Source organism: Sciurus vulgaris (genome assembly GCF_902686455.1).
Source record: "Sciurus vulgaris genome assembly, chromosome: 3".
In the NCBI taxonomy this organism is placed as follows: domain Eukaryota; kingdom Metazoa; phylum Chordata; class Mammalia; order Rodentia; family Sciuridae; genus Sciurus; species Sciurus vulgaris.
Genome location: NC_136463.1, coordinates 22,953,121 through 22,976,401, shown reverse-complemented (window position 1 = coordinate 22,976,401; position 23,281 = coordinate 22,953,121). Strand labels below are relative to the sequence as shown.

Below are 23,281 nucleotides of genomic sequence, written 5' to 3'. Positions count from 1 at the left end.
GTACACACTGTGGAATGGCTAAATCAAGGTAATTAACATATCCATTACCTCACATACTTAATATTTTTGTGGTGAGAACATTTAAAATGTACTCTTAGCAATTTTCAGGTATAAATACTTTGTTATTAACTACAGTCACCTAATTGTACAACAGCTCTCCTGAACTCATGTCTCCTGAAATTTTGTATCCTTTACCCAATTTCTCCCCGATGCATTTGCCTGATGATTAGTGATATTGAGCATTTTCGTCATGAACCTATTGACCATTTGTATGTCTTCTTCTGGGGAATGCTTTCAAATCAGGTTGTTTCCTTGTCATGGAATTGTTTGAATTCCTTCTGTGTTTTGAGGGTTACACCTTTTTCATATAAATGGTTCACAGTATTTTCTCCCAGTATGTGGGTTATCTCTTCACTCTGTTAATTGTTTCCTTTGCGGTGAAGAAATTTTTTAGTTTTATGCAATCCCAGTTGTCTGTTTTTTGCTTTCGTTGCCTGTGTTTTTGGAGTCATATAAAAAACTTTGTCCAGACCCATATCAATGAGATTTTTAAAGTCTCAGATCTTAGGTTTAAGTGTTTAATCCATGCCAAATTGATTTTTGTATAAGGGGTGAGATAAGGGTCCAATTTCATTTATCTGCTTGTAACTATCCAGTTTTCCTAACATTATTTATTGAAGAGACTATCCTTTCTCTCTATTGTGTTCTTTACATTTTTTTTTTCCTGGTCCTGGGAATTGAACTCAGAGGTGCTTTACCACTGAGCTGTATTTCTAGCCTGTTTTAATTTTTTAAATTTTGAGACAGGGTCTCACTAAGTTCTTTGGGGCCTCACTAAGTTGCAGAGGCTGGTATTGAACTTACTATCCTCCTGCCTCAGCCTCCCAAGCTGCTGGGATTACAGGTGAGCACCACAACTCCTGATTTGGCATCTTTTTGTGAAAATATATGGAATGTAAATGCAAGGATTTATTTGTGGGCCTGTTCCCCAGGCCTATAGGTATATTTTTGTATCAGTACCATGATATTTTGCTTATTACAGCTTTGTAGTAGATTTTGAGATCAGGTAAAGTGATACCTCTAATTTCATTCTTTCAGCTCACTATTCAGGATCTTTGGTGTTTCCAAAGGAATCATAGGGTTGTTTTTCCTATCTTTGTGAAAAATTGCCCTGGAATTTTTATAGAGTTTGCAATGAATCTGTAGATCACTTTGGCTAGTATGAAAACATTAGCAATATAAAGTTTTCTAACCATGAACATGTAATATCATTCCATTTAGTTTTATTTTCTTCAATTTTTTTCATAATGTTTTAGAGTTTTCAGTGTAAAGGTCTTTTTTTAAAATTTATTTTTATTGTAAACAAATGGGATACATGTTTTTTTCTGTTTGTACATGAAGTAGAGGTGTATCATTTGTGTAATCATACATTTACCTAGGGTAACAGTGTTTGATTCATTCTGTTATTTTTTCTTCCCCCCACCCCTCCCACCCCTCTTTTCCCTCTATATAGTCCCTCCTTCCTCCATTCTTGCCCACCCCCACTGTCATCATCCGCTTATCAGCGAGATCATTCATCCTTTATTTTCTTGAAATTGGCTTATCTCACTTAGCATATTCTCCAATTTCATCCATTTGCCTGCAAATGCCATAATTTTATTATTCTTTATGGCTGCGTAATATTCCCTTGTGTGTGTGTGTGTGTGTGTGTGTGTGTATATATATATATATATATATATATATATATATCACAGTTTCTTTATCCATTCATCAATTGAAGAACATCTAGGTTGGTTCCACAATCTGGCTATTGTGAATTGAACAGCTATGAACATTAATGTGGCTGCTTCTCTGTAGTATGCTGATTTTAAGTCCTTTGGGTATAGGCCAAGGAGTGGGATAGGTGGGTCAAATGGTGGTTCCATTCCAAGTTTTCTAAGGAATCTCCACACTGCTTTCCAGAGTGGCTGCACTAACTGAAAAGCTTTCTCTCAGCAAAAGAAACTATCAGCAATGTGAAGAGAGAACCTACAGAGTGGGAGAAAATCTTTGCCACTCATACTTCAGATAGAGCACTAATTTCCAGAATATATAAAGAACTCAAACAACTCAACACCAAGAATACAAATAACCCAATCAACAAATGGGCTAAGGAAATGAACAGACACTTCACAGAAGATCTACAAGCAATCAACAGATATATGAAAAAATGTTCAACACATCTAGTAATAAGAGAAATGCAAATCAAAACTACCCTAAGATTCCGTCTCATCCTAATTAGAATGGCGATTGTTGCAAGAATAATTGTTGCAAGAATACATGCAACAATAGGTGTTGGCGAGGATGTGGGGAAAAAGGTACAATCATACATTGCTGGTGTGGTTGTAAAGGTCTTTTAACTCGTTGATTAAATTTATTCTTAAATATTTTTTCATGCTGTTGTAAAAGGGGTTGTTTTCTTGATTTTTTCAGGCAGTTTGTAACTGGTGAGTAAATGTGCTACTGATTTTCATATCTTGAAAATGAATTCATTTTTTAAATAAAGTGTCCAGAGTTTTCTATATATAACATTGTCTTTTGCAAAGGATAACTTGATTTCTTCGTTTCTAATTAGGATGGTTTTTATCTCTTTTTTCTTGCCTAATTGCTCTGGTTAGGACTTCTAGTACTATGTTGAATAGAAGTAGTGAGAGTGGGGATATTTATCTTGTTCCAGATCTTAGAGGAAAAGCTTTCCTTGAGTGTGATGTTAGCTATGGCCTATCACATGTGGCCTTTATTATGTTGGGATACACTCATTCTATGCCTAAAGTGTTGAGACTTTTTTAATCACAAAAGAATGTTGAACGTTTTCACTGCTTTTTCTGCATCTATTGAAATGATGGCATGTTTTATCTTGTCCATTCTGTTAATGTGGGATACCACATTTATCAATTTGCATATATTGAACCTTGCTTCCCAGGGATAAATCCCACTTGACCATGGTAAATGTTTCTTTTAATGTGCTGTTGATTTCAGTAGTATTTTGGGAGGAAAATTTTTCATCTATGTTCATCGTGGATATTGGCCTATGATTTTCTTTTTATGTAGTGTCTTTGACTAGCTGTGGTATCAGGGTAATGCTGGCGTGATACAATGAGTTTGAAAGTATTACCTTCTCTTCAATTTTTTAGAAAGACTTTGAGAAGACTTTGTATTAGTTCTTCATGAAATGTTTAGTTGAATTTAGCCGTGAAGCCCTCTGGTCCTAGGCTTTCCTTTGATGGGAGATTATTTATTACTGATACAATCTCCTTACTTTTTGGTTTATTCAGGTTTCTTATTTCTTCATAATTCAGTGATGGTGTGTTATATGTTTCCAGGAGTTTTATATATTTGTTTATTTGTCCATAGAAATCTTTGTGATTCTATGTATTTCTGCAGTATCATTTATATCTCCTCTTTCATTTCTGATTTTCTGAGTCTTCTCTTGCTCTTTTTTTTTTTTTTTGTTAGCCTAACCAAGGTTTGTCAATTATGTTTACCTTTTCAAAAAAGCCTACTTCTTGTTTCATTGATCTTTTCAATTTTTTTTGTCTCTATTTCATTTATTTCTGCCCTGTTCTTCTATTAATTTTGGGCTTAATTTATTCTTCTTTTTCTAGCTCCTTGAGATGTAATGGTAGACTGAGAACTTTCTTCTTTAATATTGGCTTTTATTTCTATAAACTTCCCTATTAGAATGGCTTATGCTGCATCCTATGTTTTGTTATGCTGTGCTTCCATTTTCATTTATTTTTAAGATTTTCACAATTTGTTTCTTGGATCCATTGGTTGTTCAAGTGCCTGTTCTTTAATTTTCATGTATTTGTGAATTTACCAAAGTTCTTCCTGTTATTGATTTCTGGTTTCATATCATTTGATCAGAAAAGGTCTGATTGGTATTATTTCAACCCTTTTAAACTTATTACGACTTGTTTTGTGGTCTAACACTCTGTCTATCCTGGAGAATGTTCTTTGTGTGCTTGAGAAGCATGGGTATTCTGCTTTTGTTGTAATGTTCTACACATGTCCATTAGATCCATTTGGTCTAAAGCATCGTTTAATCCCAATGTTTCCTTACTGATTTTCTGGTCTGGATGATATATCCATTGTCAAAAGTGGAATATTGAAGTCTCCTTCCGTGTGAGTCAACTTTTCATCACTGTCACCAAAATACCTGACAAGAACAATGTAGAGGAGGAAAAGTTTGTTTTGGCTCATGGTTTCAGAGGTTTTACCATGGTCAGCTGAGTCCATTGCTCTGGGGCCAAGGTGAGACAGAACATCGTGGTGAGAGGGTGTGGTGGAGGAAAGCTCATGGTGGTTAGGAAACAGAGAGAGGGGAAGGGGCCAGAGAGGAAGATAGACCCTTCCTGTACTTGATCCCTGTGACCCAGCTCCTCTAGCCACACCCCCTGCCTACAGTTACCATCCATTCAAACGAGGAGGAACTGATGAGGTTATAGATCTCACAACCTAATGGTTTTATACCCAAACATTCCTGCATTACCACAGGAGTTTTGGGGGGAAATCTTGTTTCCAAAACCATAACAGCTACTGTTGTTGTATTGCTATCTATTTCTCTCTTCGGAACTTTTAATATTTGTTTTATATACTTAGGTGCTCCAATATTGGGTGCATTTATATTCACAACTGTTATATCTTCTTAATAAATTGATGTCTTTATAATGAGATGATGATCTTTTATGTTTCTTTTCATTGTTTTTTATTTAAAGTCCATTTTGTCTGACATAACACCCCTTACTCTTTTTTGGTTCTACTTGTACAGAATATGGAATATCTTTTCCCATCCATTCACTTTAGTCTATATGTATCATTAAAGATGAAGTGAGCGTCTGGTAGAAAGCATATGCTTTACGACTTGTTTTTTAAATCCACTCAGTTACTGTATCTTTTGATTAGAGAATTTAATCCACTTACAGGTAATTATTGATAGGTAAGGACTTACTACTGCCATTTAAAAAAATTTTTTTTTAGTAGATACTTTGTTTTTTTTCTCTCTTGTTGTCCTAATTTGTGATTTGACAGTTTTATTTAGTGGTATGTTTTGATTCTTTTCTATCTTTTGTGTATCTACTGCATTTTAGCTTTATGGTTTCCATGAGGCTTACATAGAACATATTATTATAACAGATTTTTTATACTGATAACAGTTCAACCTTGATTACATACAAAAGTTCTACACCCTAACTAACCCCTGTTTATGTTTTTGATGTCAAAATTACATTTTTATGTTGTATATCCATTAACAAATTATTGTAGCTATAGTTATTTTTAATAGGTTTGTCTTTTTTTTTTGTACTAGATGTAAGTGATTTATATACCTCTAGTACAATATTTTGAATTTGTATCTTTATTAGTGAGTTTTTAAATTTTCATATGTTTTCATGTTGTTAATGAGTTCTGTTGTTTCAACTTGAAGAACTTCTTTACCATTTCTCATATGGCAGACCTAGTGATGATGATCCCCCTTAGCTTTTGTTTGTCTGAAAATATCTTTATCTTGCCTTCATTTCCGAATTACAGCTTTGCTGGGAATACTGTTTGTGTCTGACAGATTTTTTTCTTTAGCATTTTGAATACATCATTATCATTCAATTTCCTCTTGTCTTGCAAGGTTTCTGTTGTGAAGTCTGCTGATAGCCTTATTAGACTACCCTTTTATGTAATACATCTCTAATATCTTGCTGTTTTCTTCTCTTTTGACTTTTGACAATTTGGCTACGGTGTGCCTTAGAGTAATTTTCTTCAATTTGATATTGCCTAGAGTCCTTTGAATTTCATAAATCTGAATGTCTACATGTCCCACCCAAGATTTTGAAAGTTTTCATACCCTATTTCTTTAAATAAGTTTTCTACCTTTTTCTTTCTCTACATTCTTTGAAATTCCCATGTTTCGTATATTTGTATGCTTGATAGTGTTACATAGGTCCTTATGCCTTCTTCAGTCTTTTCTATTCTCTTTTATTTTTTGTTCTTCCTGTTTATTCATTTCATGTATGTAGTAGGTAACATGTAAGGCTTATTTATGGAACTTGGTTCATAGTAGTCCCATATTAGGAACAATTCCATAGTAGAATGCATAATTTGTGGCAAATATTTTAAAAGTATTTCCAGTTTGTTGATTAAGTGATGGTATTGAATGTGGTTTAAATTTCTCTGTTTCTAGCTATCAATGTGGTCAATACCTTTTACAGATTTATTGACAATTTGGAATTCCTCTCAGAATGTTGAAGATATCATTCTACTGTGTTTTGGCTTCCACTGTGGCTGTTGAGAAGTTGGTATGTATTCTCACTATCATAGGCTTGAAGCGAATAATTGTTTCCCCAGTGACTGATTCTGAAGATCTCTTTGTTACATTGTATCTTTATTGTGATTGATCTACAAAGGAACATCATTTTACATTGTCTTGAGTTTCACAGTTGGTGGTCACAATTGAAGAGGTCCAATAAAAGTTTTGAGATTTGTCAAGTACTGGTGATAGTCTTTCACTTTTAAAATATGTGAGTGTGTGTTTGTGTATGCACATGTCTGTATATTTTTTATTTTTTGCAAAGACTGACCATTTGGAAACAGGAGAGTAGCTAAGTTTTTTCCATTTCGAGTATTATGGTTGCTTATTAAAAGCTTGCATTTTGGAGTAACAGTTTGTGCTTACATGAACGGTAAGATAAATCCACCTTACGTAGATAGGCATGTCTGTTTATCTGTATAAGTAGAAAAAAGTGAACACAGAAAAATGGAAGTTAGTCGAATGGTTCTTGAAAAGAAAAGGAACTCTACTGGGAACCAGTGAGCGTAACTAGTGCTAGTACTGGTAGTCACTAGAGAAAGAGGGTCCAACACTGTGTTTGCAAGGTGGTAAGTTAACAGAGGGTTTTGAGAGAGGGAGTGCGTGGCTTTAACCCTCCAATTTCTAGGACATAAAGCTTCTGTGTGACCCTGATATCCAGAGTGAGAGAGTAATAAAGCATAATGAGGGAAACTGTAGCCTAAGGGATGGGGGCTTCCCGTGACCAGGACCTAAGGGGAGGGCTGAGGAGGGAAGGGCAGGGAGAGGAGCTGGAGGTGGGTGAATGACAGAGGGGCAAAGAACATAGGCAGACGGTAGACTCGCTATACTAGAAGCCACATTTCTGGGTGTGTCATTGATGATCATTCACACAAGAATCTGTGGTCCCTCCTTGGTGGCAATGGAATCTCAGTGTGAAAACAGAATGGCTTCAGGGAAATTCTTATGCTAATTTTGTTGTGTGCAGTGGTACTCTGGTCACCCCGGAGGAGAAGGAGATCAGGATTTGAATCTGAGTTCCACCACCTATCAGCTGTGTAGCCCTAGGGAAATTCCTTAAACTGGTTGAATATCACTTTCCTCATATATAAAGACAGAACACCTAACTCAGGAGCTCTTGTGAAGAATAAATTGGTTAATGAATGCATAATAAGTTCGAGCACACTTAATAAATATAAAATATTGTCATTATAGTTCTGCAATCAAAAGCATTTCTAAGCTGGGACCAGAGATTAGGGCTGCGATCTTTGCCATTTATCCTGCTATTTTTTGAGGCAAATCTGACTCTGAAGAACATTATTTCATTAGCTTGTCTTTAGTATTGTCACATGTGAAAATTAAAAAGAAGCAGATTTATTGAAAAAAAAAAAAAAACCTGTACTGGGCACAGTGGTGCACACCTGTAATCCCAGCAGCTCAGGAAGCTGAGGCAGGCGGATGACAAGTTCAAAGCCAGCCTCAGAAACTTGGTGAGGCCCTAAGCAACTCAGTGAGACCCTGTCTCTAAATAAAATATAAAAAGGGCTGGGGACATGGCTCAGTGGTTAAGCATCCCTGGGTTCAAACCCTGGTACAAAAAACAAAAAGCAAAAAACAAAAAAACAGTCTTGCAACAAGAAAAACTTTTGATGAAATGTTTCCTCAACTCAAAAGAAATCTACGGACAGAACAAGATTTTTTTCTTCTCTTAAAAAGGGTTACACAGAAAAAACATGAGAAAAGCAGGAGAAGGAATCCATTCCAGTCCTTTTATTTTTAAGAAGTGAAAATTCCCATTTGACCAGTGGAATTTTGCCAAGGCAGGATTTTTCTTAAATGACTTTCTTCTTATTATGATGCTTTAGAAGGTACCCTTTGCTCCATTGTAATGTTGCTTATCTTAGAAGATTTTTCTTCTACCGAGTGGACTCTCAGCGAAAGGACATTGCCAAATTGATCTAGTTCTTCAACCACTGTTTTGACAAACATTTCTTCTGTTGAATCTAAAATAAAATAAAAGTTCAGTGGTCATTCTCAACAGATTGAAAAGCAATCATTATAGGTATTCTTTCTAAAATTGGGGTTTTGCAGAGATGAGGTATAGCTCAGTGGTAGAGTGCTTGCCTAGCATGTGTGAGGCCCTGGGTTCAACCCCAGCACTAAAGAAAAAAAAAAGTGGTTTTTGCAAATTTGCAGAAAATTGAGATACTACGTTTAAAGTCAATGTTTCACAAGAGCTGAAACCATCTTTTATATTTACCACTGATTTTTAGAGCAATGGGTATCTGAAAGCATAAAGGAAATATGGATAAAAACCACTTAGTATCAGGCAGGTATATGCACAGAGAAAGCAATGCCTTCTTTGATATACTGACGTCCTATTTTTGTGGTTTAAAATAAAGTCATTCTTTATTAAAGCATTGAAACATTGAAAAATAATATGTTTGAGGTAAGGAAGATATGGAGGGATTGATTCCCCATTGTGGTAATTTCATAATTTGACCATATCTGTTCTATGAGGATCTAAAATACAAATATTAAGAATTAGTGGGCAGGGAAGATAGCTCAGTTGGTAGAGTGCTTGCTTTGTAAGCACAAGGCCCTGGGTTCAATCCCCAGCACCACAGAACAAACAAACAAACAAACAAAAAAACAAGTTCTTTAGGGACTGGGAATATAGCTCAGTGGGTAGAGTGCTTGCTTTGCAAGCACAAGGCCCTGGGTTTGATCCCCAGCACCACAAAAAAAAAAAAAAAAAAAAAAAAAAAAAAAAAAAAAAAGAATTAGCATAATGATCTCTCATCTCTTCTTTAACTAGATCTAAATCGAAAAATAAATTTTATTTGGTTCACAAATAAGTGATTTAGGTAATAAAACTGAAGAGGTATAAAAGAATTTCATCAAGTAAAAAGCCTTTGCTACCTTTCGTTTGATTCCCAGGATTTATAGGCCTGCATCCTTTGGGTTTGTAACACGTGGGTGTGCTTCTTCTGTGAAGATAAGAGTGAGTTAGTGCATTTTTTTTTTTTTCTTGCAAGAGGGAACTCAGAAATAATAGTCAATTGGGAACAAAAGTTCTGGAGTTCTAGTTTCAATAAGATGTAGATTTCTTTGATGTTTAAGGATATTAGAAAGTTCTGCATCACTTTAGTGAAAAAAGGAATACATGGATGTTTACAGGCAGAAATTTCCTCATGACCAGACGGTATCTTCTTCATCTAGCAATATGGGGACTCTTGAGTTCTTTCTCACCATGACTTTTCATTCAACTGGCTAACATGCATGTTTGGAGCACCTACTGTGTATAAGGAGAGGTCTCTGTGCTGTGGGGCTAAGAAACACAGCAGTTTGCACTGAGGGAAATAAAGCATATGAATGTAAAAAATTGTAGCTTTTCATGAAAGGTGTTGTAAGTGAAAAATGAATGGTGTCAAAGTACTTTGTTCTGAGAAGAGAGCCATCATTGTTGAATTCTTGTGAGAATAGACTGAAGAGGGCTCACCCTGGCCTTCAAGGGTACGAATGATATTACCTAATTGTGGGCGTGCCCATGGGTAAGCATTTAGTAATGGCCACTGATTACCAAGTACTTTTTGTGTGTGTAAGTCATTATCAGAGGCACTTTACAGAGCATGGTGGGGTGCTATGGCTAAGGACAGGTAGGAGTATGGTTTTTAGCTGGGCATGGTGGTGCAAGCCTGTCATCCAAGCAACTCAGGAGGCTAAGGCAGGAGGATGGCAAGTTTGAGGCTGGCCTCAGCAATTTAGTGATTCTCTAAGCAATTTAGTGAGACCTTGTCTCAAAATAAAAAGTAAAAAGAACTGTGGCTCTAGTTCAGCGGGACAATGTCCCTGGGTTCAGTCTCAAGTACCAATAACAAAAAATAAAAAAATACTAAAATAAATATAAAAAAATAAACAGTATGGTTTTGGTGTTATCACAGTTTTATCAATGAGGAAATTGTGATTCAAAGAGGTTAAACCACATGCTCAAATTTACCCAGTATGTGAGTCTCACCTAAAGCTGTTTTGCTCTTTGTTCATCTTCCTAATCATCATTGCTCCACTTTTATAGAAGGTGCATGTGGGGTAATGAGTGATGTAACAATAAAATAGAAAGCTATTGATTATAAGAATTAAGCTCAAACACTAAATCTCAGGAAGCAATTTCCCTTTTGGGTTGCAATATTGGAATTGTTAAATATTTCATATTTAATTGTTCTTTATCTTATCATACGTACAAAAACTTTACATACTTAGTTGTTTGATTTTATGTCTCTGTTTTCATTTCCCTTGGGTGCGACAGAGTACAGAACTGAGGATACACGAGTATGAATGAGTGCAATCTTCAGCACGGAAAATTCCAGGAGGCAATATTGCAATATCAGTCTCTCCAGAAAAATATGGTTCCTGTGAGATTATTTTTTTTCACAATTAATATTTACCTCTCTTCTCCATCTAGTAAGTTGCAATACGTTTCAATTTCTTTTTCCAGAAATATTTTGAGATCAAGAAGCCGTTCATACTCCAGCTTCTGGCCTTCCATTTCTGTTCGAATCTGCTGTAGCTGCTCCTCCATTGCTCCGATATGATCCTGGATCTGCTGGAGTCGAATGCAGTAGTTTCCTTCGGTCTCAGCCAGGGAGCATTCGTAGGAATGTTTCTGCAAGAGGAACGAAGTCAGACTTGACTGGGTAAAAGCAAATGGCAGGCTCATCTAAGCATTCTCAAGGTGGAAAGAAATCTTGGCACAAGATCTAAGTATTTTCAGTTGAAAATTAATATTGGCAAGATTAAAAGAGATTTCTTTTCCCTTGTGGGGGAAAAACCTCACATTTTTCAGGTTTGGGATTGGTGGGTCAGAAGTAATGTTTGTGGATAGAGTTCTTGATATTTATTATATTTGTACTTTTAGTTATGTGTACTTAGTCATATACCCGGTACTTGTGGTAGAAATGCATATTTTTATATATGTGTTTATTTATACCTATGCACACACACTGCTATGGCTTGAATGTGGTTTGATTGTGTCCCCCCAAGCATTTTCGTGTTGAAGCTTAGTCCCAGTGCAGTGATGTTAAGAGGGACCTTTAAGAGGTGGAGCCTAGTAGTAATTAGGTCATTGAAGGTGCTGCCCTCAGAATAAATTGATATAGTTTGAACAGAACCCTAGTTAGTTCTCTTTGGAGGACTGTGATAAAAGGCTGATCTTGGGCCCTCCCTGTGCTCCAGCTTCCTTTCTTGGTTTATGAACCCTCCTTCTCACGGGCACTCATTTCGTGATGACATCGACTATGATGTGACACAGCTGGTGCTGTTTAGACTTTCAGTCTCCAAAACCATGAGCTAAATGAGCCTCTTTTCTTTATAAAGTACCCAGCCTCAGGTATTTTGTGATAGCAATGGAAAAATGGACTAACACACAGACACACACACATCAATTCAATGGCAATTCCTACATACCATTGCTGTAAGGGACTGAAGTTCTATTTCCAGGGTTTGTAGATTGCGTTTCAGTTCCGTCAGCTCATTTCTGGCTGCTGTGGCTGCTCCTGCATCATCTGAAATCTGTTGTTGCAATGATGCACTCTGAAGAGGAATTGTCAGAAGGGATAGTGACTAGCTTGATTGTTCACTGAATAAGCCCTTGACGGGTAACTTGCCATAGCTGTACCTTCTCATTAAACCAGGCCTCAACGTCTTTACGGTTTTGTTCGGCCAGTTCCTCATACTCAGCCCTCATGTTGTTCAGCATAACAGTTAGGTCCACTCCTGGGGCTGCCTTCACCTCCACATTCACGTTGCCTCCTGATGCACATTGCAGGATTTCCATTTCCTGTAAAGGGGTCAATATTAATATCTGAGGGAGGATATTGGTGGGTGTCCACCTCCCGCTTTGAAATGAATAGTGGATCCAAGAAAGAAATCAAGACATCGTCCATAGCTGCTCTGCAGGCTTCCTTACCTCCTCATGAGTTTTTTGGAGGTATGTCAGTTCCTCACTCAGGGTCTCACACTGAATCTCCAGGTCCGTCGTGCAGAGGGCCAGCTCCTCCAACACTCTGCGGAGACCGTTGGTGTCCGCCTCAACACTCTGGTGCAGGGCAAGCTCGTTTTCATACCTTAAGGTTTATGAAGGTGTTTGAGAGTTGTAATCATAGGCAGGTGCAAAACACAACTTGTAAAGACACTTCATATGCTGAAAGATGTGAGGTTCTGTATACACTTCTGAAGCTTTTTGCAAGAGCAAACTGTTGAAATAGTTTGAGATACCTACTGATTTACAAGAATCATTTTGGAGGTGTTATTCCTTCAGAGTTAATTGTTGTTCGTCATCTCATGTGCTAGTTGACTAAAATATTGCCAGATTTAAAAAGTTATGATAGTCCTTTTTATCAGGGCATATTTAATTTAATTTCTTTATTGATCTAGTATGGCTATAAATGTTTTAATATTAAAACATTTGGGTTTTAAAAACAAAAGAGGGGTTGGGGATATAGTTCAGTGGCAGAACATCTGCCTAGTGTATGAGAACTCATTGGTTCAACCCCCAATACTGCAAAACACAGAAATAAGACATTTAAAAATCAGTAAGAGGGTTGGAGATGTGGCTCAGTGGTAGAGAGCTTGCCTAGCATGTGTGAGGTTCTAAGTTCAATTCCTCGATCACACACACGTACACACATGTGTTCTTAATGCAACTTCAGTTTTTTTTTTGTACTGGGGATTGAACCCAGAGGCACCTAGCCACTGAGCCCCATCTCCAACCCCTTTTTATTTTTTATTTTGAGACAGGGTCTTACTGAGTTGCTTGGGGCCTTGCTGAGTTGCTGAGGCTGGCTTTGAGTTCCTGTGATCCTCCTGCCTCAGCCTCCCTGAGCCGCTGGGATTATAGATGTGGACCACCATACCTAGTCGCAACTTTGGTTCTTTTACCTTTATAAAAATAATTAATAATTATCACCTACTTCAACCTGAAGTCATCAGCAGTCAGTCTGGCATTGTCATTTTGTAGAACGATGCTGGCATTACAAGTGGTCACAGAAATAATCTAAATGGTAGAATGTACACAAGTTTAAGAACCAAAAGTCAAAGGACCTTCCAGATTTCAGTGAGATTCAATATCTTCATAACCTGTCAAGCATCTATTTTAACATCACTTTTTTCTATATTATAGAAATCTGAATTTTCTGTAGATCATATCCAGAGCTTAAGAATCACATGAACCATTTTTATTACTCTTGATAAAAAGGCATGAGTTACATATAAAAATGACAGTGATTTCTCTATTTCAAAACTATTTCTCTTTCATTATTTTAATTCTATAAATTTTTATTGTTGGACACTGCCCTTCGCACTGGGAATGCAGAATGAACAAATCCTACATCCCATGAAAATGTAAAGCATGTTTTCTATTTTCTTTTAAGTTATGCCCACTGGAAGTCTGTACTGAACTTATGCAAATTCATATTTCTTACCTGTCTTTTTAGGTCCTCAATGACTGAGAAATATCTGCTGTAGTCATGATCGAGTCCCCGACCACAGCCAGGCCCATACTTCTCATACCAGCTCTCGATCTTCTGCTCTAGGTCTGCATTTGCCTGCTCCAGAGCGTGCACGTGGTCCAGGTAAGAGGCCAGGCGGTCATTGAGGTTCTGCATGGTCACTTTCTCATTCCCAGAGAGAAGGCTGCATTCATTTCCAAGACAACCAGTGTTGATGCTGCTTCCAGACCCTCCACCACCATTGCAGAAGCTTCCTCCAGAAGAAACACCCCCAAGAGTACAAGAAAAGCTGCTTCCTGCTCCCAAGGACCCAACACACACATTCCCAGCCACAAAGCTTGTCTCTCCACCAGAAAGCCCGACCGAACCAGATCGTGAGCAGGTCCGCCTGGATCCGCTAGAAAATCGAAAAGACATGGCGACAGCCTAGCGCAGAGACCCTTTCCCAGAGAGGAGCAAAGCTTGAGTCTGCCTTCCACAGAGGGTAGCCCCATCGGCCTTTTATAGGATTCAGTGGTCATTTCAATCTCACCTTTACTGATCTGTAATAAAATATTACTTGCATCCTAATTGTTGTTTTTCCTAATTGGGCTATTTTTAAGAGTGTCTAGTAGGTGGCAAGGTGCCTCAAGCATATTTTTTATATGTGAAAAAGGTGCTAGGTGGAGTAACACTAAATCATAGCCTCCAAGTATTAGTAATAGTAAATCATAGCTTCATAGATCACAGACAAGAAATCATCATTTCTTCTATAAGAAGATATAAAATACATCTTTTGAACCTCTGAAATAGATTTCTCTCTCCAACATAACAAAAATTGATAATTCAAATGAGAAATGGCTACTGCTCTTGTCCTGCAAATGCACCTAAAGTATCTGTTATTCTCTCTTTATTGAGTGATTTCGGAATCAGAGACTCTGGGAATATAGTGATCTTTTGATAGTGGGAGTTTTTTGAATTGATTTTTTAAAAAAAATATTGAAAAGATGGAATAATAGAAATCCTATAGTAACTTACTTATCAAGCTCACTGAAATTCATGAGTATATGGTACTGGTAGAGGATTATTTGAATCACCATTTTTTTTTTTTTTTTTTTTTTTTGGTTTGGTCCAGGAGCCGATCATCAATTAGCTTCTGAGTATCCAAATTGTTCACTTCCCTGCCTTAAAAATATTGCTTATTGCCTTTCAGTTCAAACTTATGTATTCAAAGCATTATGCGTTATTTGGAGACATGAACTTTCTATTGATCCATAGGGAGGGACGTACATGAAGGAGAGGCATGTTTCCATCACTACTTAGGAACCTCACAATTACAGCATGATTCTATCCAGATCCAAGAAGAGTTCCACAGAGAAGCAGGCTCTTTCTTCTCTTGCTTTGATGCCCTTGGGAAGTTAGCCACTCTTCTTGGGCTTCATTTTCCTGGGAGGCACATGAAAATAATAGCATTGAACAGTCCCAAATGAAGACTCCAATAATGAGCAGCTCCAATAATGAATGTCCATAAAACAGTCTGAAGGCCACAGACACTTTGCAAATGTTAATTATTTATATTATTATAATCAAATGGACATGTCAGACAGGGTCAGGTCTCTATCACTGACAATGGTACAAATTGATTGCTCGACTGATTACAGGCTTAGTTTTGAAGGAGTAATTTCTTTTCTGAATGAGGGTTTTCAGTGTTGTGAATATTGAATACTTTGAAAAACATCCAATGCTACTGTTGCTGAAAGAGATGGAATATTCAGTGGACAGGGAGGTGTGAATTAGTTTTTACCACAAATATCTAAAATAATTAATACAAGACTAAGACTACTGGCTCATGTTTGGAACAGTGCATGATAAGAGATACGGCTTAAGTTCAGAGACTTATTACTGATTTTGATGTGGCCTGGTCAAATTTTAAAACTTTTGCCCAGGTTTCCCATGAATAAAACAAGACAAACAGAGTCTGTTGTCAGAGTAGTAGTTTATGAGGCTTGAGCTTCTCAAATAAGAGGTATTATGAGATTGCAAAGTATTATTAAGGTAATCTATTTATCTCAGGATAATTTATAAATACTAATTAACTTATCGTCTTTTGTGAAACAAGTTAGGCATGTATTATTAGAGTCATTTTGGAGATGAGTTGATTCTGAATCTAAAGAGGCAGCAGAGATCACAGAACACTTCTATCACAGCAGGGACAGAATGTATGGCCCTAACTCCTTGAAGGGTTGTCTCCATTTACTTACTGGGCAAGTCTCTTGAATTCTTTTAATCATAGACTTCCTCTAAGCAAATACACTCTTGAAGAGTTTAAAGATACTTCAGTCCTCTCTGGAAGTAGAGGACAAATTGAACCAGCTCCCCGAGTCACTTCTATCTATCTAAATATTTTTTCCTCGAGAGTGGTCATTTTTTCATGGTAAGAAACCAACATCCAGGCTGGAGATATAGCTGAGTTGATAGTTGCAAGGCAAGCACGAGGCCCTGGGTTCAATTCCTAGAACTGCAGAGAAACCAACATCCAGCAACAGATCAGTATCATTTCTTGAGACTAGTAGGCAATACATGTTACATAATATGCGTATCATAGGTAGTCAAAGTAACTGAGTTGAATTCGACTTTCAGTTATGCTGTTGATGTCTGTTTTTTTAGAATTAAATTTTTCATTGTTATCTTACTGTCATGATCATATGCCAGTTTCCCTCTTGATAAATTTGTTTAGTGTCAAGTATGCTGTTGTTTAAAATTCACATCCTACATGCTTGTTAGCTAAGTTTAATATAGCATTTTTCTTGAACACGAATAAAGTTTGTTTTGATACTAGATTCCTATTTTTTTTCTGAGAATCAGATTCTGGTGAGCTAATTCCTCCCACCAAATGACTCTGCTGGTTTGGGAATAATCAATAATACCTGATAAGCAGAATTTACTGTGTGTGAGACACTGTTTTAAGCATCATTTAATTCTTACAGCACTCCTGTGAGGCAACTCCTATGATCATCCTCGTTCTACAGGTGAGGAAATACCTCCAGTTACCAGCTCTGCGACCCTGGGAAAATCATTCAACTACTCTCCGCCTCGGTTTCCTTATCCACAGAATTCTCTCAACTCATTGTCTCAACTTGATTCTAGTAGAGCTTCTTCCCTGGATTATGATGCGTTGGTGGCGAGACATCTCCAAAACTAAAGAAATCTGAGCTAAGTACTTAAAAATTAAAAATAGACATACGAAGACAATTGTTTTTAGAGCACTTGTAGGTTCATAGCAAAATTGAGAGGAAGGCAGAGAGACTTCCCACACACTCCCTGCCCCACCCATGCCCCCCTCCTTGTCTACATTCCACACCGGGGAGGGAACACATCTGTTCCAATGATGAGCCTACATTGATTGACACCTCATAATCACCCAGAGTCCATAGTTTACATTAGGGTGCACTCTTGGGGTTGCACATTCTGTGAACTTGGAAGATTGCACAATGACATATGTCTTCCCTATGGTATTATACAGAGTATTTTCACTGCCCTAAAATTCCCCATTTTATCTGTTTATTCCCCACCCCCCAACACAATTCCCCCAATCCCTGGCAACCCAGGATCTGTTTACTGTCTCCATAGTTTTGCCTCTTCTAGGACGACATGGTTGCCATCATATAGTGCATGACCTTTTCCAATTGACTTTACTTAGTAATATACATTTACATTTCCTCTCTTTTCATGGTTGTCTAGGTAGCTCGTTTATTTTTAGCACTGAATAATATTCTATTGTCTGGATCTACCATAGTTTCTTCATTCATCTACTGAACAACATCTTGATTGCATCCAAGTTTTGGCAATTAATGAATAAATCTACTTTGAAGATCCATTTTCTGGTTCTTAGGACCCAAGATGCAGGTTGTTTCTGCTGCCGGTCAGCATGCAGGACCCAAATCCTCTCACTCAATTAAACGTATGAAGGGTTCCCTGTTGAGCTTACACCTCCTCCTGCCTCCATGAGACCTTGGACTACAGGCTGGAGAATAGCTGCCTCGATGATAAATGTTAAAGATCATTTCACTTAAAATTCAAGGTAACTCGATAGACGCTTTGCTCTGCATCTTGGATGGCAAAAATTGGATAGAATACTTGAGAATGCTCATCCACATGGGGGCGTGGTAAGGATTATAACTTAACATACCTACTGGAATTGACTTGCCCTGTTCCCCACACTCACCCTTTCCCTTTCTGCCTCCAAAACTAACCATGGAGATTTGTTCCTTGATGTTTAGGATGTTTCTTATTCTTTAATTCCTTATTTCCATTTCTATGAGCATGTTGAACCAGGGACTGGAGTTATTAAAATAGTTATTATTTTATTCTCATTACTTGACACTTAGTGGGTGCTCACTAATATTTTTTGAAGAACGGAAGAATGAAAAAGTCTTACAGAAATGGGAACAAGACTCCCACTAGTCTATGTGCTGAACTTACTCCTAACTTATGAAGACCAGTGCATTAAACAGAAGAAATGAAGACCCAGTTCAGCTCCCACAGGGGGATATAATTAAAATGCAAAGATTGGTCTGGGGTTGTGGCTCAGTGATAGAGTGCTTGCTTGCCTTGCATATGCGAGGCACTGGGTTCTATCCTCAGCACCACATAAAACAGATAAATAAACAAAATAAAGTTATTGTGTTCATCTACAACTAAAAATATTTTTAAAAAATGTAAAGATTGATCAGAACCAGGGAGGATGACTTGCAACAGGAAGAACTTTTATTGAAACACCACCAAAGAGAAAGCTGAAGAAATGTTACTACTCTACAGAGAGTTTGTCTTGATTCACTGGAGGAAAAGCAGAAAAATAGGAGGGCCCTCATTTAGGAAACAAGTTTCATTGGTCTTTTAATTTCAGGGCCATTCGCTTTTGGGAAGCTGGAGTTCAGGAAGGCACCCTCTGTTCACTTTTGTTGTTGACTTTGGTGGATTTCTCTTCCATGGTGTGAACTCTGGATGAGAGAACTTTGCCACGAGGATCTAGTTCTTCAACGACTGTTTTCACGATGGCAGTTTTGGATGAATCTAAAATGACATACATGGATTTACTAAATTCAAAAATGGGACATCACTCACCCTTGAAAACATCCAAAAAATTTGAATGCTTTTGTTTACCTTTTATCTGATTTCCTGGTCCTCCATAACCTTTGGATTTAACGCAAGATCTGTAAAAATGGATTTTGCATTCATTATTTCACTCTGCGCTTTGCTAAGGAAACCAAAGGCAAAGATTGAAGGTAGGAGTTTACTGAATGCAGAAATAACACAAGAAAGGTGTTTATCTACCCATAATCTGGATCACAGATACTTTATGCTTGATTTTAAATGATCTTTAATAATCTTGAATTGGCTTACTCATCATCTCCATCTATCAGGCGGCAGTAGGTCTCAATTTCCTTCTCCAGGTGGGCCTTGATGTCCAGGAGCTGCTCATACTCCAGTTTCTGGCCCTCGGTCTCGGTCCTGACCTGGTGCAGCTGCTCCTCCAGGGCCCCGATCTGAGCCTGGATCTGAGCCAGCTGTGTGCAGTAGTTGCCCTCGGTCTCTGTCAAGGAGCACTCCAGGGAGTGTTTCTGTGGTTTGGTGAGACATAGTTTTGTAGAAAATGTCACCATACTGTTTCAGAATGAGTCACGTCACTTAAGCGATAGAGACAGCTATCCCTACATAATGCAAATAATCCAAAAAAACTATCTGTTCACTACTCTTTCCCTTATTTGATGCCACCGTATTTTTTTTTTTCTATTTGTGAATGACATAATTGGTGGTGAATGTTACTCATAAGCCCAGGAGTAATAGAAAAGATGAATTTGTTTATTCCTAGTGCAGAGTCTAAAGATCCCTGACCACACACCAATATATTCTGTGCTTCTGGGGTCTGGCACTTTGCCATTTTCCCCAAAGGTAAAAGTCCTTCTGTATTTTGACACCTCATTTTTAATCATGTGGCTGCCTTGTCTCATGCGGATGATAGCTCTTTTATGAAAAAACAATCCTGTAGTCAATTGCATAAAGTTTGTATAAGTAGAATGAACTAAAGGAAAGAATTTGAATTGTAGATTTATGAATCCAAATGAGTTCATAAAAATGCACAGATGCAACACCTGCTGTAATTTTACACTGAATGAAGATAGAAAAGTCTTACCCTTTTATATGCAAGTATTTCTGTATAATCCCTGATTTTGTATGCATTCATAGTTTCTTTTGTGAATAAACTCTGGAGGTTTCCTAGCTTATATGGGAAAAGGGTGGACTTGGGAGTTCGAAACTTTAAAGAGAAATTCTGATTCCTTTGCATCTGACTGTGGAACTCTGGGAATCACTCTTTTTGAATCTCAGATTCTTCTTTTGGAAATAATGACATGAATTATAAAGTCTGCCCCACCCATGCCTCAGGATGATCAAGGACTAACATGTGGGCAAAACTACTGGGCAAACCTTTAATGAGAAAGGTTATTATTATTATTATTCATGTTTAGCTTTAATCTTCCTGCCTCTACTTTGCTTCTTGCTTATGCCACTTAAGAATAAACTTAAAAAGGATTAAGTGTTCTTAATTAAGTGGCCAAAAGGAATGCTAGATAAAGAAATCAGGAAAGGTGCTAAACAGCATATTTTTGCTCTCCATACCACAACGGTTTTGATCTTTTGACTTGGGAGAGCAGATTTCTGAGCACCTCTAAATAACCGTATTTGATAATTTATGGTGCTTCATAATTATTAGCATCTAGGTATAATTTCCAGGCAAAGGAAAGTATCCTATGTGAAATGCAAATGTGTCTTATGTCTACATAGTCATTTACAGATAAAATTCAAGCGATACTAAAATAAGAAACACTGGAAGAACATTCTCCTTAAGATTCTTCCCTCAATTTCTAAAGGAAATCCGTTTTGTGCTTCATACTCACCATCGCTAAGAGGGACTGAAGTTCAATCTCGAGGGTTTGAAGAGTACGTTTCAATTCCGTGAGTTCATTCCTAGCGGAGGTGGTAGCGCCAGCATCGTCGGAAATTTGCTGCTGCAGCGAAGCGCTCTGCAAGGTCAGGGGCTGGTGTCAGGCAAAGTCTGCGTCCATACCCAGAGCCGGGTGAGCGCGCCCCACCGTGGCTTTACCTTTTCGTTGAACCAGGCCTCGGCGTCCCGGCGGTTCTGCTCAGCCAGGGCCTCGTACTCGGCGCGCATGTTGTTCAGCAGCACCGTGAGGTCCACCCCGGGGGCGGCGTTCATCTCCACGTTCACGTTGCCTCCCGCCGCGCACTGCAGAGCCTTCATTTCCTGGAAGAGATGTGTTTAATCAGATCAGGAGTTAACTATTTTTTTTTAATGAGCCCGACAGACAGGATCTATATGGTTAGAAGGATTTTGTGAATTTTCTTGGGAGAGGGACAAAGAGAAACATGTCACAGACTCTAAACCGTAGGGAGAAATGGACACGCTTCTTGATGTTAAGATATTTACCATCTGAAATGAATTTTTAATTTTGGGAGGGAGGCAGACTAAAAGTCAGGGAGGTACACTGCCTACCTCCTCGTGATTCTTCTTGAGGTATGCCAGCTCCTCGCTGAGAGTTTCCAGCTGGACCTCCAGGTCAGTTCTGCACAAGGTCAGCTCATCCAGTACTCTGCGCAAGCCATTGATGTCTGCCTCCACGCTCTGGTGAAGGGCCAGTTCGTTCTCGAACCTTACAGACACATTTGAAAAGTTCTTTCTTAGTCATTAGACATTAGTCACGTCACTTTTTAGGCCTTCATAAAACTCAATCTAAGATTTGTGATAAAACTGTTGCACGTAAAAATTCACTTGGATCACCCATAATGCAATAAATACAATTTTTTTTGAAGCAAGAGAATGGAAATATTCAAAATCCTCTTCCCTATGACATTCCTTTGAATTAGCCCCACTTTCCCAAGTAAGTTACGGTTATTCAGCTAGTCTTCCAGTATGTATTAGCTTCAAAACAAATAAACGAAAACAAAAAATAGAGCTGATCTCAAATAACCTCCAAAAAGGTGGGGGGGATGCTTAAGAGAACATTTTGTGTGTTTCCCTTTAGCTCTACTTACTTCAGTCTGAAGTCATCAGCTGTTAGTCTTGCATTATCATTTTGCAGGACAATATTTGCATTACTTGTAGTTGCAGAAATTATCTGATAAATAGAGAGTTAGTTAAGATTGAGGAGATATTTTTTTTTAATCAAATTTCCTTGAAATCAAGTTCTCTATGAAATTATGGAAGTATTTATGGTAATATGATAATATTATGGTAACATTGCTGGCACATGTATCTAATTATAAGAAAATTGTTTTGCAAACAGGAAATTGAAATATGGCCTCTTTTATTCCCCATTCTACCCATAAAAAAAATCTCTTTCCATGGGAAAGCTAATAAATACAAAGTTGGAGACACTGGCCAGATTTTGATATTTTAATGTTACTAAAAACATACATGCATACCTAAAGCCAGATGGTGGTTGGGCTGCGTTCAAAGATCAGAATTTTAATAGAAATTATTTTTAATCTTGATAAGGAATTACCAAAATTTAGAAGCTAAGTTCAAAGTCCTGTTGTGACAGCTTACACATTTGTGTGTGTATGTGTGGCTAATTACTCTCATGAATCTTAACACCCATAACATAATGTTTCCTACCTGATTCCTAAGGTCATCGATTATCGGGAAGTATCTGCTGTAATCATGATCAAGACCTCGGCAAGAACCAGGTCCAAATTTCTCATACCACCCCTTGATCTTCTGCTCCAAATCGGCGTTGGCCTCCTCTAGTGCTCGAACATTCTCCAGGTAGGAGGCCAAGCGGTCGTTGAGGTTCTGCATGGTCACCTTCTCATTGCCAGAGAGGAGGCCGTGTTCGTTCCTGGTGAAGGCAGCACAAGAAGCGCTTCCCCCGCCCAGCCCTCCACCATAGCCTCCTGCCGCGGAGCTGCCCCCAAAGGCGCAAGAGAAGCCACTTCCAATGCCTGGCACACCGCATGCATTGCCGGCCCCAAAGCTGGCTTCGCCACCAGAGAGTCTCACAGAGCTTGCGCCCCCACAAGAGCCCAGGCGTCTGGATGAGGAAGAGAAGCGTACAGACATGGTGCCGAGACTGGAGGGATGCTCTAATGGCGAGTGTCCTTCCTACTCAGCTCACTTTGCTTTATATACACATTATTAGGGTGTTTCTTGATGAACTTTGCTACTCATAGCAAAATGGTGTTTGCCAGCTCATTGTGAATTATCCATAATTGGGTGACGTTTTTAATGAATGTCTTTACCCTCCTGTGTCCATTTCTGTAGGTGGATAGTTAGTCCCTTGAGGTTATTTGTTATCTCTGGAATGGGGCAGGGTGGGTGGAGTATTATCAAGGTTATTATAGGGATACTTTTCTAATTTAGTGTGAGTAACCCTTCCTGTCTTCCATGCTTTAGGAATCTAAA

The 23,281-nt window shown here is 38.1% G+C and overlaps 2 protein-coding genes across 2 annotated transcripts; both read right to left on the bottom strand.

Moving 5' to 3' along the window:
* Positions 1–8,167: 8,167 nt before the first annotated feature.
* On the bottom strand, positions 8,168–14,238 carry KRT26 (keratin 26; the record flags this gene model as incomplete). Its single annotated transcript, XM_079132827.1, has 8 exons — positions 8,168–8,319; positions 9,239–9,306; positions 10,762–10,979; positions 11,780–11,905; positions 11,991–12,152; positions 12,282–12,438; positions 13,285–13,367; positions 13,795–14,238. The coding sequence occupies 8 exons, from the start codon at positions 14,236–14,238 to the stop codon at positions 8,168–8,170; spliced, it is 1,410 nt and encodes a 469-aa protein (XP_078988953.1).
* Positions 14,239–18,545: 4,307 nt separating this feature from the next.
* On the bottom strand, positions 18,546–22,973 carry LOC306657109 (keratin, type I cytoskeletal 27). Its single transcript, XM_079132831.1, has 8 exons — positions 22,496–22,973; positions 21,913–21,995; positions 21,374–21,530; positions 20,963–21,124; positions 20,757–20,882; positions 19,204–19,421; positions 18,964–19,013; positions 18,546–18,873 (listed from the first exon to the last, which is right to left on the bottom strand). Exons 1-8 carry the CDS (start codon positions 22,937–22,939, stop codon positions 18,734–18,736), a joined length of 1,380 nt encoding a protein of 459 aa, XP_078988957.1. The 5' UTR covers positions 22,940–22,973; the 3' UTR covers positions 18,546–18,733.
* Between the last annotated feature and the right edge of the window lie 308 nt (positions 22,974–23,281).